The following is a 19427-nucleotide window of genomic DNA, read 5'->3' as shown; positions in this document are numbered from 1 at the left end:
GACTGGAAAGCAATGGAAAAGCAAGTTGGTAAAAACAATATTCCATGCGAAATAGAGAGACAAAGAGAGATACCGCCTGCCAGAGAGAAAACAGTTTTTTGATGTGGACAAAATTTTTATCGTGTTGGCAATGCTGCACAGGATATTACTTTTATCTTCTTCCTTTTTGCAATTTTGCTTCATAAATGTGTTAAAGTGCCATACTCGATTTGATTATCTCATATATGTATATGCATACATACACATTTACATTGACTGTTGGTATACATATGCATAACATGTAAAGTGATGGCAAAAAAGGAAAGATAAGCATACAAAATACAGCGATTCATAGCTTATGTGAATCTAATTTATTCTAACATTAAAAAAAGGATTATTAACTCTGGTGGTAGTCGTTTGAGTTACTAAGCGCCGGTTTCACCCGCAATTTAAGTGAAAAATTATTTTATTCCCCTCTGTGAGTTTTCATATTAAAACGAACCCCGCGTCACCTACCGGTTACATTTCGTTTCAAGAAGGTAATATACATTTTTTTTAGGCGCTTCTACTAACACCAAGCGCCCTTCTCAATTGTCGTTTAATAACTAATTTTCAAATTTAAGGGCGCTATTTATAAAGTATGCTTGTCTAGTGTGATGTGTGCTCCGGAGAATGCTTCCGGAGTTTTTTGCGAACTCAGCATGACTTACAATAATGCAGAGGTGGTAAATGATGACTACCATCAGAGGGTGTCCAGATTGTTTAAAAAAGCGCAATTTCTGAAAAAAGCGCCAAAAATCGGCCTTTTTTTTAATAAAATTCATGAAATCGACTTAACAAATCTTTTATTTTAAAAATGAGATCTTGTTATAACATAGTTTTTAAAACCAACAACGAATATAATACCTTCAGGGTTATACTAAATAACACAAATCACTTATATACGTAATAGTGATGTACAAAAAAATTTTCTTTAAGCACACGCACACTTTTAAAAAATATTTGTATTAACACATTTTCCAATAGGACTGTGCATCTAATGAATTTATTATAACTCATATTAATTGATTAATCGCACAATCCGCTAAAGAAAATAAGGCGAGAACAGCTATTTCCACAAATGAAATTGCAAATTTCACATTCAGCGGGAGTTTTCACAAATGACGGTTTAATATTGGCAAATGTTCGATTATCTATAATAAAATCGATAACAATAAAAAGTGTTGCCACATCAAAACGTTTCACGTGCTTGGACGCATTTACATGATTGCGCACAAAAAATTTATTTGAAGGGCAAAAATCGCCCAAGGCGATTTACTAAATTTTTACGCGCAAATATCTAAAAATAATCGCCAAATTGGCGTTCAATCGCCCAATCTGGACACTCTCATTACAATTGGCCCTCTTTTTTGTTCGAATAAATATTTTTTTTATAAATACATAAACAAATAATACCAAAAAACTTGTCGTTTGGTTTTAAAAGTTTTCAATTACAAATTTGCATAGTAAATTTTGAGTATCTACTTATATTTATCTTAAAGCATAGGCAGATGGCAGCGTTGATCCGGATCAACTCGTTAATTCGGAATTATATCAGAAATTAATTGCAGTTTCATTTTTCATGCTTTAACCAAAACCATGTAAAACGATGTGGTTGTTCACACTTGCCGTGGTATCAGATTTTCTGGATATGTGGTTATATTTTTTAATCAGAATACTACAATAAAATACACTTCAGAATTATAAATTTTAACCAGATAACCTGATAACCAGGCAAGTGTGAGCAACAACAATTGGGTTGTTCACACTGGCCTGATTATCATGTTATCTGGTTATGTGGTTATATTTTTTGTTCAGGTTACAACTATAACATACACCACAGAATAATAATATCCAAGCAGATAACCTGATAACCAGGCAAGTGTGAGCAACAACAATGTTTCAAACTTTATACAAAAGTTAGAAAAATTCAACAAAATTTGATAAATTTTTTGAACTTTTTGATTAATATGAGCCTTTAGAAAATTTTTGGGTATGCAGTTTTATAGCTTAATAAAATTTTAGTATAACAAAGTGCATGTCAGCAAAAGAAAAAATTTTAAAAATCAAATCAATTGAAACTTCTATTATAATAAAATTTTATGAGCTATAAAACTGCATCTTGCTTGCTTTGAATTTCAGACAAAGCGAAGTTTGGCGGTTCGATGTACCAGAGATGTCAGTTTATAGAAAACATCGAGGCATCGATGCATTTATATATCAAGTGGAAAATGCCCGATGCATCGAAGCCAAACATCGATATTTTCGATGCATCGATGTTTTTTCGACATGCCTAGTTCTACGCTCCCTGAACAAACAAATAGGAAAACAAAGCATCCGGTTCCTTTATCTGCAGCAGCCGAGTGATAAGAGCTGCGTACAACAAGCCTGCAGGTCCCAGGCTCAATCCTCGATTGGAGCGATTGCCAAAAAATTTTGTTTTTATTTTTTCTTTCATTTTATTTTCGTTTTTTATTTTATTTCACCTTTTTTTATTTTATTATTAGTTAATTTAAATTTCTAGAATTTAATTTTACTAAAAAAGTCAGAAACAACTATCTCAAAACAACATAAAGCATAATAAATAAAAATTATAGAAGTTATAATTGAACGAATAAAAAAAAATTTAATGAATATTCTACTGGTTGAATTGGTTTGGGCTATGCGTCGGATTATCTATGATCTTTTTAATGTTTTTTTTTTGTTTTTTTTTGGAAAGTGGTGCATTAATTGGATCCACAACCGATTCTTAGAGGTAGTACGTTTGACACTCTTTGACCGAAGTTTAGCTTCTTTCTTTCCTATCGTTCTGTTTAAAGCTTTTAGCGGTTACTGAAAATTAATGTTTTAATTGCAGCTTATTTTAGTTCATTGTTCGATAACTTTTTTATTTACGGCGCAATGGTTAAATTTACTGATTGCATTAAAAACGGAAAATTGTTATTTTTCCCACTATAAACCTTCGGATTTCAGATACACATGTGTCTATAAGCGATTATGGCTTACCTATTATAGGCACATATGCGTGTGTGTTTGCAAATATTGTCATGCATTGTAACATAACTTGTTTATAGTCAACCCGCAGCTAGCACTATTAAGCGATAATTACCGTCATAGGTACATATCCACATATCATTTTGGAACGGTATGAAGTATGTACGCTTAACTCGCTTCGTGGCCAATACTTGAACGCTGACGAGAGGACTAACTATGTACATACACAGGCAACAATGAAAAATGCTTATCCTGCCCTCATCTTCAATATTTAACACTTGCTTTTGTTTGTATTTTTTATTTTTTTTGTCGCTTTGTTATTAACGTTGGAGTTGTTGTTATTGTCATTGCCGGCAATAACCTACACTCTACTTTAGCGCTACAAGCAATTAACCGGCATGACATAGTAGAAGTAGATGCATAGACAATTTTTTGTTGCAGCCAAAATGTTACACCAACATCAGCAGCAAAGGTGGAAGAAAAAGCGAAAGATAGACGACGCTGCACAGTGCAGTCAAATTGGAATTTACTGTTGATTTTTATTTTTTGTATAAAATTTAATATCTATACATTTAATAAAATTGTTACAGACCCGATGTCTGTACATTATAGATTTGAAAGAAAAACAGAAGCCAAATCAACCATTCTTTGTCTATCTGTATGTTTGTACGCGCATCGCTCGAAATAACATTGAATGCAGTTTTCACCATCGTATTGCTAGAGATCTAACTTAAGATATAGAAGGAAACAAATTAGACAGTTAGTTGCCACCTGCCACTTTAAGTACATTTATAAGATTAAGCAAATATTGCAATATGGCTACCAAAAGAAAGAGGTTTAAGAATGCTTACAGCTGAAAATATTTTTGTTGAAGGTTACCACCTGTTTGAAAATTTTAATTTAATTGATAAGATAAATTGAATATTTAAATATGTGCATCAAACTGAAGAGGTTTAGGAAAAGTTACAGCCGAAAATATTTTTGAAAAGGGTTGCATTAATAGGCTTTGTTTGAAAAATGTTATTCAATTAAGGGCCGGTTACTCAATGTCTGGTTAACACTAACTACATGTTAAACATCGTTACCGACACTATGTTATATGCTTGGAGTCGAAGACGTCGATAACGATGTTTAACCGCAGATTAGTGTTAACCAGACATTGAGTAACCGGCCCTAAATTGATAAAATAAATAAAATATTAAAATATTAAGTAAATTTGAAGCAAAAAACAAAATCGACTGGTCCAGAGTTATACGGTAATATACATAAAAAAAATATGCCGACGAACTGATAACCTCCTCCTTTTTTTGAAGTCGATTAAAAACGGGTATCAAACCGCACAAGAAAACGTATAACGCGCAGGGTAAATACTTGCTATTCAAAAATAAAAGAAAAGGAACAAGTTGTATCTAATAGTTGTCCCCCCTCGGTAGGCAATGGCAAACTTCCGAGTGTTTTTCTGTCATGGAAAACAACTTCGGCGTAAACTGTATGTCGTTCCCCTTTGTGTGAGGTGAAGCTAACATATTGGGCCTCATGCATAAAAAGTGAGCTTAAGCTCCGACTTGATTTTCAGTACAAATTTTTGAGTTTGAGCTTACTTTATCAGTGCAAAAATAGAGTCTGAGCTGAGGCCTTTTGGAAGAACTAGAGTAAAGGTTTTATTTTTAAATGCCGTTCGGCGGTTTTAACTCAACAATAAAAGAAATACTTACACCGGCTTTTTCTGTTTTCAGGGTTTCTGATTACGAATCTGGTTTTAAAAATTCGATATGGCAGATCCAATATATATATATATATATATAGTTAAAACCTGCGCGATTCGTTTGAAACGTTGTCCTCGGGGGTTCTTGTGGTGGCTGATGAAGAATCTATTATCCGATTGAAGAATCCGTTGCCAGATTAAAAGAATTAAAAATGGCCGATCCAATATGGTGGCCAAAAAAATCTTAATCGATTAGATTCCCTTAAAACTTTACAATCGGGGATGCTTGAGACCATTTTTCATAGAGAGATTAATATCGAACGTACGTACATGGCGTATGAGTACGGTGACCAATCGTACCGATCTTAAGAAAATTGTCCCGCTGAATATTTTTTAAAAGTCAGAACGTATATTTGTACCGATTAAATCCCGATTTTTAGTTTTTTCTTTAGTAATTTAACAAGAGTCTCCCTTTGCTCTGGCCCAAAAACCATTTTTCGTGCAAACGTCGGAGCAATTCCGTTATTACAGAGAAAATAGTATATTAGGGAGCCATAAACAAAACGGTTGAAAAATTAAGGCTCTGGACTATTTTGAACACTAGAAAATTTCACACCACTGTGCACTGTAGAGAAAAGTCTGAGCGTAAAAAGCGTGTATTTATGTACATATCTACACATTTATGTATGTGCATCTAATTGTGGCAGAAGCAACCAGTGCCACCAACTTAAACGAACATCTTTACCCGAGCTAATTCGGTGGAGACACGGTTGAGAAGTTGTTGTTGTTGTTGAGCATGATATGCTCAGATTTGTTGTGTTTGCCTTGCTGTAGTTGTTCGTCGTCGCGTAAATGTGAACTTAGTCCTTTTCCGGTGATTTCCATTTAAAACCGTATTTGTATGCAGAGAAAATTTTACCCAGTAGGAAAATATAAATGTTGCATAAGTAAAATTATTATAACTTAAGCAACTTGAAAATAATGGAATTTCGAATGCATTACGAGTTTCAGATACCTTGTTGCCGCCCTTAACTGACTTAATGTGTCTTCCGACGAATGATGATACTTTTCTTGCCTGCCTTCATTAGTGACCATTTAAAAGTGGAGGTAAGTTCACCGCGAAATCAAACGAAATTATAAGTAGAGCGCAAATGACACTGGCTTACAGCAAAAATGTTCTATGGATGCTACTATCCAATTCCTATGTAGAATTGCTCGGTGATTCCGAAAATCGAGTTATTTTTTTTTCTATGGATGGGTTTTCGAGATATTTTCAATTTACCGTTATTCAGCTTAAAACAAAAATTGGTTCCTTTTAATCACGTATATCTTACGAACCAATTTAAAAATCTTAACATAAAATACGGCAAATGAAAGCTAATGAATTTCTCCATAAACCACGTAAATATATATCACTTTCCGATAGGACTGATAGTTTCTGACCAATTAATTAATCATACAAAAAATATTTGCGCATTTTCATTTGACCACTCATTATTTGTTATTTATCCCTCGTTTTTTTTTTATCTTCAGTAACTTGATTAAGCCGAAAAAAATTAACCCTATTTTCGGAATCACCGAGCAATTCTACATAGAAATTGGATAGTGGCGTCTGGAGAACAAAAACCAAACCAAAATTTGTGATCCAGTGTTTTTATTGTTTTTCATGAAAATTTCTTAGCTATTGGTACATATTTCCTATTGGGATACCATCTTACCTACCTTAACTTCCGGAGACACATAAAGCAAAGTACTCACAGTTAGTTCGCAGATTGCAACGAATAATTAAAAGTGCAAGTGGGAGTTGGGTGTAAGGCTGAGTACACAGTGCATATACATGCATATATATGTGTGTATGTACATAAATAAGGAATCGACAGTTAGTATATATGTATGTATGTACATAGTTAAAAGTGTGCGATAGTAAGCTGCAATCAGACAAGTGGAAGATGCATATTTGCGTGAGTTTGTACTATTTGTTGCAGCAACTTTGCACAATGTACATAGTCGGGCATCAGACAATGATTTGCCGGAGCCTTTGCAGCGCCGCCAAAAGGAATAAAAAGAAAATGAGTAGATATACGAATTGGTAGTAAGGTTACTGCGTTTTGGGACATGGCATAGCATATTCATACTGCATACAAGTACATACATACTTACATACTATTTATATATGTATGTATATATTCAAACAAGTGCTCAGACTATTCAGGCATATACTATATATACCTATATGTGTTATCCTATAAAGCGAATCTTTCGTGTGCTTCTTGTCAAGTGACATTCATGGCAGCAACGTCGAGCACCAAGGCTTAAAAGCAATTTACTTGTGGAAAACTACACTGACGTACAACAATAGAAAAGAAGAACTGTCTACAACAGCAATGGCAAAGCTCAAAACAACATCAAGTTTGCTGAATATAATATTGCTTTTCTAGCAATTACACGATCCTTTTAAACATAAACACGATGTAATGAACAGCGAAACAATGGGAGCTTACAATGCAGCAACAACGACAACAGCAATAAAGTGCACTAGAGCGGAAATAATGCGAATTCATTGTTGGGCGATAAAGTTTTATTTTAAGTTCATAAGTTCGTGGAAATCGATTTTGTTTTTTATCAAGTACTAAAAAATCTTTTCAATGCAAATAAGGTGAGAAAGATGGCATTTTAAACTAAAATATGTATAAATAATACCGATAAAAAATAATGAGGCCGTAGTTTTGAAGTGAAAAAGATTTATTCCAAACTTGTACTAAAAAAAAAAAAAACATTGATTAGTTTATGCATACGTGTATCTGTGCGTATTAATGAAATGTTCATAACTACTAGGGTGTTCGATTATTCGCCTTTTCCAAAACCGGGTTTTGAGTCATTCGAAAAGCTGCAATTGTTCTCGATTTTAAAATCAAGAAAAGCTTATGGTGGTAATTAGCTAGAAAAGAGCAAAATGATTATAAAGTTTTTTTTTAGATCAAAAGTAAAGCAAATAAAAATCAGTTGAAAATTCACCATTGTTCTTATTTTATTATTTTTTTTTAAGCTTTATTGCATTTTTTTCCTGTTTTTTTCGGTTTAGAATAGTGGTTTTGCCGCCATAGCCGAGTGCTTAGAGGTGTCTACTGCCACTCGGGAGATCCATGGTTAAATTTTCGGTCCCAGCAACATCTAAACTAAATTCCGAGTGTACTTCTGCCACAAACAAAAACCCTTCTTGGGACGTGGTGTACAAGTTTAGATTTCTCCATTTGTCTCACAACATCAAGAAGCAGACCACGAATTGCAGGATAAGCTTGGCCAAACAGCGAAGAAAACGTTTAAGCCCGAAACATTCATTTATTGGAATGAAATATGATTCTGTGATCCTATTATGATCACCTTCATCCTCAAATAAGCTAGGATGTAATTTTAAAACTATTTAGGGGTTTTCCTTAAAATGGAAAAAACCTTGAAAACTTCGAAAAGCTCAGAACGTTTATTGAGAGATCAAGATTTGTATGAAATGAAAAAAACCCGGTTTGTGCGATAAAAAATCTGGTTTATTCCATATTTAAAAAATCAAGATTTCAATAAACCGCCTTTAGATATCAAAAAGACCCGCTAGAAATCGGTATGGAAAAATCGGGTCAATTACCCTAATACCCAGCAAAAAACACGATTACCACAGAAATTAAAATGGAATCGAATTAGGCGATGGGAATCGATTACTCTTTCGCTTCAAGAAGCCATTATTTTTACATGGGTATGTCGCATGGATAAACAGAATCCAGAGAAGCGAACAAAGAATGCCTTACAGAGAAACTAATATAGAATGCCTAGATAAGTACATACTTATGTTTATTGTATTAAGATATAAAAATTAAATAGATTATTATATACCATTTTAAAGGCCTATATATCTTCTTCGCAGATCATATTCGATCTTTGAAATCGAATCAAAAATAGTCATTCAAAAACTCATAAATCTACAAAATTCTATTTTCTGACCAGAATCGACCGGTCACGACCTCTAAAAGACCTTCAAAAAATCTATAAAAATAGGAAATAATATTTCTTATAAAAACGAATAAAATTAGGGGTAGGGTCTTGAAAATTTCAAAAAAAAAAAAACTTTTCGATGGGCACCCTAATGTGTTTAGGTATTTTTCGCTGTAAATTAAACAAAGCAAAACATGATTTTTGCCGTTGAAACACAATACCAGCGAACAGCGAATTTTCGCCTAGTAGACGACGACGGCAGCATCTTTCGCCCAAAAATTTCGCTAGTAAAACACAATCACGGCGACAACGAATTCAGCTGCTTATGACAAGGTACAATTTAAAATTTACAAACAACAAGATTATTAATTTTTAACAAAAACTGATACAGTATTTTTCAATTTCGATTCAAAAACCGGAGAATATTTATCATGTGGCCACAATGGATCGTATTTTGTCGCTGCCGCCAGCGACGACAATAGAAATTAGTCTATCGTCGCGGACAGTGTTCGGGCGAACGTCGTCGTTTGCCTTGGTTGTGCGTGTTCTCATATACGACACTGTGTTTTAATTTTTACAGCGAACATTCGCGGCGAAAAAATCGCCGTTCGCTGGCATTGTGTTTCAACTGTTACGCGATGGAATTGTCTACAGAAAGTAATGGTAGAAAAGAATTTTTGGGTATTTATCCTATTTTTCAGCTGACTACGGTGAAGCATTCTACTTCGCATTCCCCGTAATAAGTCAAAGCACCGAAATTAATAAAATATTGTAGAAAATTCTGCTATGCATTACCGGAAATACCTAAAAGAAGCGAACAAATTAGAAAATTTTATAAGGCAATGCGTTCTAGAACACGTTACCACAAAAAGCGATTCCCGATTTTTCGCTGGGTAACTACATACGTAATATAACCAACTATTTTGTAGCGCAAAGAAGTACAGGACCTGAGAACCAAAAATAGTATGGAGGTAATGAGAAAATGGTAAAAGCAAAATATACAAACACAAACAAATGTTATTAATTAAAATTTGGCTTTATTCAATAACCATACAAAATTAGCGCATAAAAAAGGAACAACGGTTAAACTTTCACTTCCTTAAGTTGCTTATAGCCGAGGTATATTATAAATACGAATACTTCACTTATAATTTAACGATGGTTTCTTCATTACTATTGGGACATTCTTAAGATCATAATTTTCCATGATATTACACCGGGCAATAATTTTCGAATCGGTTTTTTTAAATGAAAAGGTATTCACTTTGCAAATTGCAGCTCAAAGCCTGCTTTCCTATGGCATCTTGCCCTAAAAAAATTATATACTTTTTATGTTATTGTTGACAAAAGTTATAGTTGCTATTTCGAGATTTCGCAGATTTCTTTGTCCAGACTTCAGCAGAAATCGAATCTGTATCATCGACATGCAAAGTCAGCAAGGCGCATCCATATAAGGTGGTGGCAATTGCATATAAGTGAAAATCCCGTTTATTTTGTTATTGTTTTTTGGTACATCAGGATGCCAAAACGAAAGAAAATAGAAGATAGTTTTCGCTATTTCATTTTGTTGACATCCTACATTTACGCCATTTCGTCTTGGATGGCATTCTTCTGTACTAGTGTAGAGACAAAAATATCCAATCAGCTGTTCTAGTAACACCACCTTGTATAAATACATAGATGCGCCTTGCACTAACCGTTGAGCTAAGCACACCCCGTAAACTCTTAAACACCTTTTACTTTTTCTTGATTGAGTAGCTAAATATTTATAACGAAATGTGTCAGCTAGGGAAGTGAGGTTATTCCACAGTCATAATTTATGTGTTGATATATGAGTACCTTTTTTAACTGAGATGTCTACATTTGACTGTACTTCGAGGAACGAAGTAAAGAAGTACTGTACTTCCGAAAGAAGTACGGTTGGTCACATTATACATACATATATTCATAACTTTACTAATAAAGGGATCCTTCCTACACTGTAATACTGTATTCGTTACTCACACCGAACATCTCTATCGGATACAATAATACCACGATAAGGTGGCACAGAAAAAAAAAATTTTGGTTACCCGGCCTCAATGGTACTTCCCGAATCGAATGGTAAACACATTTAGTAGAAGTTCATATTTATTAAGTTCATTTAGAAAACGATGCCAAAGATTTTAAGAAAATATGTTTAAGTATTTGCCCTTTTGTGAAATTGCATTTGGCGTATTCGAGGTATTGCGCGCTAAGTGACGATTTATCATAAATTCATACATACCTACATATGTACGTATTAGGGATGTGTCGAATGTCATATTTTTCCCATTCGCGAATGCGAATGCGAATTTTCGGAATGCGAATGTGCGAATGCGAACGCGAATGCGAATGCGAAGTTATAATCAACTTAGGTCATCGTTTCACAAATTATTAGAACACTGAACCATAGTTTAACCCATACAGTGTTTTAATCTGCATTAACTAAAATAAGTAACTATTAATACAACTAAGTAAAATATAAATAGCACTGAGACACAATAAGAGTGAAGAGTAAATGATGGTATTCAAAATATTTTCTACTTACCCAGTAGTAAAAGTTTAATATCTTTCGCAGCCTGTATGCCATCCTCCTTTAGGTTTTTCTCGATTTGTTTTGAGCGCTGAATGGCAGCACGTTCCTCGGCCGATGTGGTGCAACCCATGATGTTCTAAGTGGTTCGTACTTTTGTGCTTGACAGTGAAAAATAACCAAAGTGTTTTGCTTCTTCCTCAAAAGCAAATCTATTGCAATGCAATTACTAATAAAAAGCGCTTGCTGTTGAACACAAGTTGTTATAAATGTTTGCTGTTTTTGTTATTGAGTTTCTGCTGCTGCTAATGCAGTTTTTTTTTTTTGTAACTTTTAGTTGTTTCTTTAAATTTTTGAGCTTGTTTTGCTACTCGTTTAAATTTAGTTTATATTTTTCGTTTAAAATATACACAAATTCGCTGCACTCTTTATTCTTTACTTTCTTTTGTTACAGTGCGTTACTCTCTTCTCTAATCGCTTACATACAAACTTCTCTACATACGTATGTATATATTCAAATATCGTTGGGTCGTCTCATGGACATTTCATTAAATCACTATGCGAAAAAATGAGTAAACAATGATTACATGCAAAATAAATTCATATTAAAACAGATGCACAAACAAATAACTATAGAGTTGGGTTCATATGTATGTTTATTTATACAGTCGGTGTCAAATATAACACCTTATTGTAATATAAAATTCACAATTATTTTCACTAAAAATTTTATTATTATTTATAAAGATATAGTTCATTCTATAACATAAACCCTAAAAATAAAAGTTTCAAACTTTATATAAAGTTAACAGAAATTCAAACAATTTTCATCAAAATTTCAAAATTTTTATTCAGAATTTCTATATTATCGTGTATGCAGTTTTGTAGCCCGTTCAATTTTAGTAAAACAAAGTGCAAGTTCAAGTCGCTAGAAACTACCGTTGATGTTTTAGATTTTTTTTTTGTTAAGAGTGTGATCAAAATCTATTTTTATATGGAAAACAAATTATAGAGATTCTGAATAAAAATTTTGATATTTTGATGAAAATTGTTTGAGTTTTTGTTAACTTTGTATGAAGTGTAAAAGTTTGATTTTTATGGTTTATGTTAAAGAAGGAACTATATTTTCATAGATAATTGATGAAAAAAATTTTTCATGAAAATAATTGTGAATTTTATATTACAAGAAGGTGTACACTTCCATTTGATACCGACTGTATGGCGCTGATATCCATAAACAACCTCTTGTCACATACGCACACGCGTATGTATGTATGTATAAATGTGTATATATGTATATAGGTGGTTTATATATTGAACACGCGTCCCCAGTTCCACACTTTTTGACAATTTATGCATGTACTATGTATTTAATTCATATGGAGCTTCGGTCTTTGTTGAAATTATTTGTTCTCAAATCATGCCAAAGCGCTTCATGTGCGAACAGCGTCTCTATATTTATTGCGAAATCGTTCCTTTTTAATATCTCATTGCGGGCTTACTGCGAAATTGTTTTATGAGTCAGTTCGTATTATTTCTCTGTTTGCGATCACTTCGACAACTGATCAAAAGTGACGACACTTTCTCGTATGCAAGTCTGACTTGACTTAAATTGTTTTGTATTGAATATGCACACGAGAATGATTAATTAGTGGCAGTTACTCGGTTTTGGGTGCGGCTGTGGCAGCGAACTGCATTTTTTGTGACGGATTACCTAACGGGCTTGACCACTACGATGCACCTGCCATGCTTGAGAAGCTGAGCAAGGTAGTGAGGGCAGTAGGAGAGAACTAAAAAATAACTTGATATTCGTAGTTCGCGCATATAAAATAGATACGATCTACCTTGTGCAATTAAAATTTTTTGTTTACTAACAGATTCTTTTGAAATATATCACATTGATACACATATTAAACTTTTTAATGTTTGCTAGCTCTGACTCGACAAGAACGGTTTGAGGGTTAACCCTTTCGATCCGACGGAATTTTAATGCTCTTACCCCCTAGGATTGTTCTATACCGAAAAAATTATACCCCCGTTTTTATTTTGAAATCAAAAAATATTTAGAGGTCGCTCAAAGTGCTCAATAGCCCTCTCGCTTTATTTTCTTGTAAAAATTAAATTTAGTATAATAATGTGCAAGTTTGAAGTGGCTAAAAATTCTCGGTAATTATTGAAAATTTTTCTGCCGACGCACATAGGGGTATTTGCCTTCAAAAGCTGGCCAAAATTAATTATGTGTAGTTTTGTAACCGATTAGCGCCAATTATAAATGAATAAATGAATAAATATATCTTTGAGCAATAAAATGATACCTGGCATGAACAATTGGTATGAACAATTATAGTTGTTTTTTTTTACAAATTATCCAGTAACTTGCCAGCAACTCTCCGGTAACTTTATTTCTAAGAATTCGCTCTCATAGAAAAAATTCGCAATAAAGTACGCGAACGCTTTTCCAGTAATAATTTGCAAGTTTCATGAACAGCTGATAAATTGGTTGCTTATTCGCAGCAAATTCCTAATAAAACAATTTATTTTGTATTTAAATAGGTTTATTTTGTGAAATTCAACAATAAAAACCCACAAACAGTTTCCTTATTAGTTTAAATTTCATCCAGCAACATGCGATCAGCTGTTTTTCGTACCCGCAAATTCTTACAAGTAAAAATTTATCCAGTAAAATCCAGTACAAACTTGCAACTTCAACTGTCATTTTTCGCTCTCTCAATTTCACCTACTTTGCAACGCCAAAACATGAAAATTCGTAAAAAACGTTTACTGGATTTTACTGGAAATGAGTAAAAAAACGCAACTTATGACTAAGTAGCTAACTAATTACTTCATTGAAATTTTTTTGAAAAATAATACAGGCCAACAAAAAAAGGAAAAAAAATTTGGTGCAGCAAATGTCAAAGCTATTTTTCATAGACTTTTTTGTGCTGAATACGAATCCGTAAGCGTAAAGTTTCGATCAGCTCTAGATTTATAGAAAAACGAGATCAAAGTGGCAAAGAATCGAGCTTTTTGCAATATTTTAGAAGCTCTTGCGAAGAAACAAAACGTGATAGAATCTTCCACATAGGCTTAAATTAAAGCTCGGCTACTATCCCTGAAAATACCATTCCTGCATTATAGACATTAATTGAACAGCAAAAACTAATTTAAGCCTGTCGACTTTCCTTTCTTTGCTACAATTTCTCAAATATTGCAAACAACGCGCTTTTTGACACTTTGACCTCGTTTCTCTCAAAATCTGGAGCTGATAGGAAACTTTTGTTGACTTTTGTTATTTTAAGCAAATAAAAAAGTCTAAGTTCGGGCAGAACCGAACATTAGATACCCGGGCAAGTGTTAAATACAGTTCTTTCACCTTTCCGAAAACTACTGCTACATGGTGAGAAGGGGTGGTTTTACCCCTATTTCTAATATCTTCGTTAAACTTATATAGTTATATGTGGGCGGTGTCACGCCCATTTTCCAAAATTCCATAATAATGTTGCTTCTTTCCAAGAGATTGTTGTTAGTATCAATTTTGTGTAAATTAGCGTCCTTTAATTTCGAAATATCAAGGTTTCAAGCATTTATGAAATTACCCGTTATTTAAAAAGGATGCGTAATTTTAGTCCGATTTCAATGATTGTGATCGTTTTGCTTTTTTGTGGCAAGCACAATAATCATACCGAGTTTAGTACAAATTTATCGAACGACTACCGAAATATACATGTGTATGTGGTCATAAGTGGGCGGTGCCACGCCCATTTTCCAAAATTTTATCATAAACGAAGGTTTCGTATTTCTCTAAACTACCGTTATATGGGACGTCGGCGTGGTTGGTATACTGTACCAAGGCCAACAACCGTGCCAAGTTTGGGGGAGATCGGTGGAGTGGTTACCGAGATATACACATGTAATCATAAGTGGGCGTGGCTATGCCCATTTTCCGAAAATTTATAATATGTATTATTATTTTTCATCTAAAAATCATTGTAAATGAAAATTTTGAGTGAATAAGCTTCAGTAGTTACCAAAATGTCGACGTTTTCGTATTTCTGAAAACTACTGTTATATGGGAGGTAGGCGTGGTTATTGTCCGATCTTTCCCATTTTTAATACCATCCGTCCTACGACCGAAAGAAGTAAACGTGCCTAGTTTCTTTAAGATATCTCAATTTTAATCGACTTATCGTGTGCACAGGCAGAAGGACGGACGGACGAACGGACGAACGGACGGACAGACAGTCACCGCTTAATCGACTTATCTTTTCATTCTGTTAATTTATGTATACATTTGTCCATATCTATCTCCATTCGTTTTGCATGTTACAAACAACCGTTATGTGAACAAAGTGCGCTCGGGTATAAAAAATTGGAGGTACGATTTGCGTGGACATGGGTGTAGATCTCTTGACCAGATCACCAAATTATGCGGATGGCCTCTTAGTGTTCATTGCCCTGTAAGCATTCTTAAGAGCGACCAATTGTGGTGGTACCACGCCATAATACCATAGCCATAGAAACCAATTGAATTTTGGTTTTCCGCCGTAGTCATAATCAGCTGATATCTGAAGTGCGAGTTCTTACGTGTTGCCAGACGTTAAAAAAAAGTATTGTTCACAGCCAACGTCTAGTCATAAGTCTAGAATATGAACCACTTAGCTATGCAAAAACTGCATTAAACTGTATGAAAATTATTTGGCGCAAAAATATAAATCAAATATAAAATGAAGACAATTAATTTATCTTTCAGCTGATGATTTGTATACTTTTTTATATTTTTAATCCAAAAATACTAAGAAACGAAAGGTTTCGTATTTTTTTCATAAAATAACTTACTTTAATAAAATTTCATAATTAATGCAAAAGAAATGTATATTATTAAGAAAGTGCAAGTTGGTACCTTCAATTTCATTTACATATTTTATTATAATCTTGAGTTTTAAGAATTTAGTGTTAATTTGGTGATAGTGAAAGAAGTTCTGCTCAAATACCCTACCATATTACACATTTACCGCGTCTCCTTCCGTCTGGCAACCCTACGAAAAATCAGCTGTTTATGGTTTTGATACCTATAATCGATAATAGTTAATGTGGTTACGGTTATGGCACTGGTTATAGCAATGGTCTTAAGGAATGTCCTGATTTCTTTTCTGACATGGTACTCAAAGCAGCTAAATATCGCTGTATTCTGTAAGGGCGTTATGCTAGATTTCCACTAGGCATTAAATGGCAAAAATGGTATAAACAAACATAGGCATTAAAAAACGTTACGTTAAAGATATAGTCATTCAATTCATTTTCACGTATCATTTTTTAAATGTCTCCAATTTTTTATCATTTTAATGCTTAGTGGAAATTCGGCATTAGGTTTCTCAAAGAATAGAGCTTTGACTGCTACCTGACTGTCGGAAAGGATTAGGATGCTTACCGAACGAAAAAAAAATAAACCATATAATTTTCGAATTGAGTTGACATTGATAGTAGCAGTTGGTCATGTCAGCGCGTTATTTTTAACTTGTTATTACTAAAATGTATCTACCATTCTTTCTTATGCTGAATTTCCACTTGGCATTGAAATGACAAAAAATGTATGCCATTCAAAAAAATGCCATGTGGAAATGGACTCAATGACTTTTTTTCACTTAATGACATGATAACTTATCAATGCCCGACTTTGCCACTTTAGCCATTTAATGCCTAGTGGAAATCCATCATTAGAGTAAATAAAAGAATCCCAAACTTAGTATTAAACGAAAGGTCTTTGTTTCTTGATAATCATCCGCTTTGGAAATGTACTTTTTTTTTGGTTTCCTACCACGCTGTTGTCTCCTTTGTGGGAAGTCTGCGTTATTGCTATATATGAGCTTTGAACGCCAGTCATATTATCACATTTTATGCGAAACTTTGCACTTATCACGATTTCGATATTTTATGTATTTTTACAGAAAATTCATTTGCATGCAGAAATCCATAATATACACATATGCACATACATACATATTTATATGTATTTACATACATTCATATAGATATATCGTTGGTATCAACATGGAATTCCATTCGAATGAAGGCGAAGCTCTTATCACCCATTTTTGTTTTTGTTCGGTGTAACTGATTAGGTTATTGCAATTGGAAGCATTCGCTGTCTCCCTATTTTGCTCCGTCTTTGAGAGCAGCCAAAGTCGCCCTGCAGAAAAAAATATCAATTGATAAAAAATAACCAACTTGTAGTTAGCTTTTTTGCGGAATTTCTATAAAAAATTAACCTGCTGTTAGCTATAAAAATCTCTGGAAAGTAGCTGAAAAGTAATCCAGGAGTAATGCAGACATAATCGGGAGATTGTTTTCTTTAAACAAGTTTCAAATTTAAATATCCTCATACACATTTTACTTTGAATACACTTTCTCTCTGCGCTTCACAAATACTTTTTCGACCTCATGACAAATAAAAGGAATATCGAAATTTTATACTATCATTTTGGACGGGTCTGACGGAATTCGAATATGGGACCACTTACAGCAGAATATGTACAAAATATGGTATGTAAACTAAACAAATAAAGAAGTAAAAATAAATTGTATTTCTTATTGATATTTCATGTCCAAAACTAGTCAGTTACAAGTTAGTTGACATCTAATGCAGAGATAACTACTCTTTAATATTTCGCTGCCATCGCCATAGAAATATAGTTAGCTTTTCTCAAAGAAAATATGTAGTTAATAATAACCTATAGTGTCTCCTAATCAACTAAGTAAACTTTTAGTTAGATACATTTCCTGCAGGGCAGTAACTTTATATTAGGACTGTTCAGGATGTTGTGGCATCCGTGCGCATTTTATTTTTGTGAATTTACAAATGCAACGAATATGCAAATGTAAGAGCATATGCACAACAGTCCTATTGTATATGTATATGCTTATGTGCACATACCCATAAATCTTTATATATGTAGGTAGATTTTTTATAATTAATATATAAACCCAGTCGGAAAAGTAGTAATGCATTACATGCGTGATAAATAATAGAATGTATTTCTTATGAGTTCTCGATAATATTACTGCTAACTATGTAATCAGCATTCTAGTGTATTCATTCATACTAGGTAATGCAAAATTGAACGCCCCACTTTTCTTAGGACATCGCCCTGGAGAAAAAAAAATGCATTTTCGAATGTGAAAAGAGTTGTTTTACTGATTATTTTTTCGATTACTATACATTACATTTTCCCACTGGGTTCATTCACCAAAGTGAAGGGCCAAGCATTCCTAAGGCATTGTCTTATTGGCGATATGCTGAGCGGATACAAAGTCAGTAATAAAATATCCAAATTAATAAGCACGAAAAGAAGTAAAGAATTTATCTTATCTGAATGTGATCAATTGATCTGATGGGCTGTTCACACACCACGAATGTATGATAATATTTGCATGCGATTTCTGAAGAAAGGTAAATATAAAGATAAATATACATACATGTCGTCGTTTAAAGTACAAAACCACTTATCAAGAAAATGCAAAACCTCCTATGTGAGGTTGCCAAGATTTTGTAGGTGAGAGTAAAACTAGTCCTATTTCAAAACGGTTCCCTCTTTTATCGCTAATTATCCTTTCTTCTTATGTCTATGAATCGATATTTTAGTATAAATGGATAAGGGTTTGATTTCGGGAGCTTCCGGTGAGCAAATATCGTTTTTTCGCACAAATGTCATTTACAAGGTTTTGCAGAACGATGATACGCGGTTTTGTACTTTAAACGACGATATATGAACATACATATTGTGTATTGGTTTGTGGAAATATCCACGACAAATCGGAAAAAAATTCCTCAATTACCCACACGTTAAATAAAATAATCCCACAAAATTCCCAAAACCCTTTATTTACTGGGACTTTCTATATCAGGGTCGGCGAACCTTTATACACACACGTGGGCACCCTGAAATTGTGCATATAGAAACTGTGCATACGAAATAATGCATATGAAAAAAAACTGAAATAATACATATATGCACAGTTTCGGTTGAAAACCGCAATAATGCATAACAGAAAACCCGCAATTATGCATATGCCCTCTTTCGTTTGAAAACCGAAATAATGCATATGACAAAAACCGAAATAGTGCATACATGAAAATAAACTTCTTTCTGCTTAGGCGGCCTTCGGTCGCGCTTAGGG

The 19427-nt window shown here is 33.7% G+C and overlaps 1 protein-coding gene across 5 annotated transcripts in view; it reads right to left on the bottom strand.

The window, feature by feature from the left end:
- Nucleotides 1-19427, bottom strand: part of Galphao (G protein alpha o subunit) — a 106288-nt gene that overhangs the window by 80026 nt on the left and 6835 nt on the right. For 3 of the 5 annotated variants that reach the window (XM_017609718.1, XM_017609717.1, XM_017609720.1), the window contains exon 2: nucleotides 11268-11808. In XM_017609718.1, coding sequence (XP_017465207.1) covers nucleotides 11268-11385 — 118 coding nt within the window. In that variant the 5' untranslated portion in view covers nucleotides 11386-11808. Of the gene's footprint in view, nucleotides 1-11267; nucleotides 11809-12467; nucleotides 12675-12754; nucleotides 13260-19427 lie in introns of those variants that run through there. The other 2 variants (XM_017609721.1, XM_017609719.1) reach the window with 2 other exon arrangements.

Source organism: Rhagoletis zephyria, unplaced genomic scaffold (assembly GCF_001687245.7).
Source record: "Rhagoletis zephyria isolate East Lansing unplaced genomic scaffold, Rhagoletis_zephyria_1.1 Rzeph_scaffold_00249, whole genome shotgun sequence".
NCBI lineage: Eukaryota > Metazoa > Arthropoda > Insecta > Diptera > Tephritidae > Rhagoletis > Rhagoletis zephyria.
This window is presented reverse-complemented; position numbering and strand designations above follow the sequence as displayed.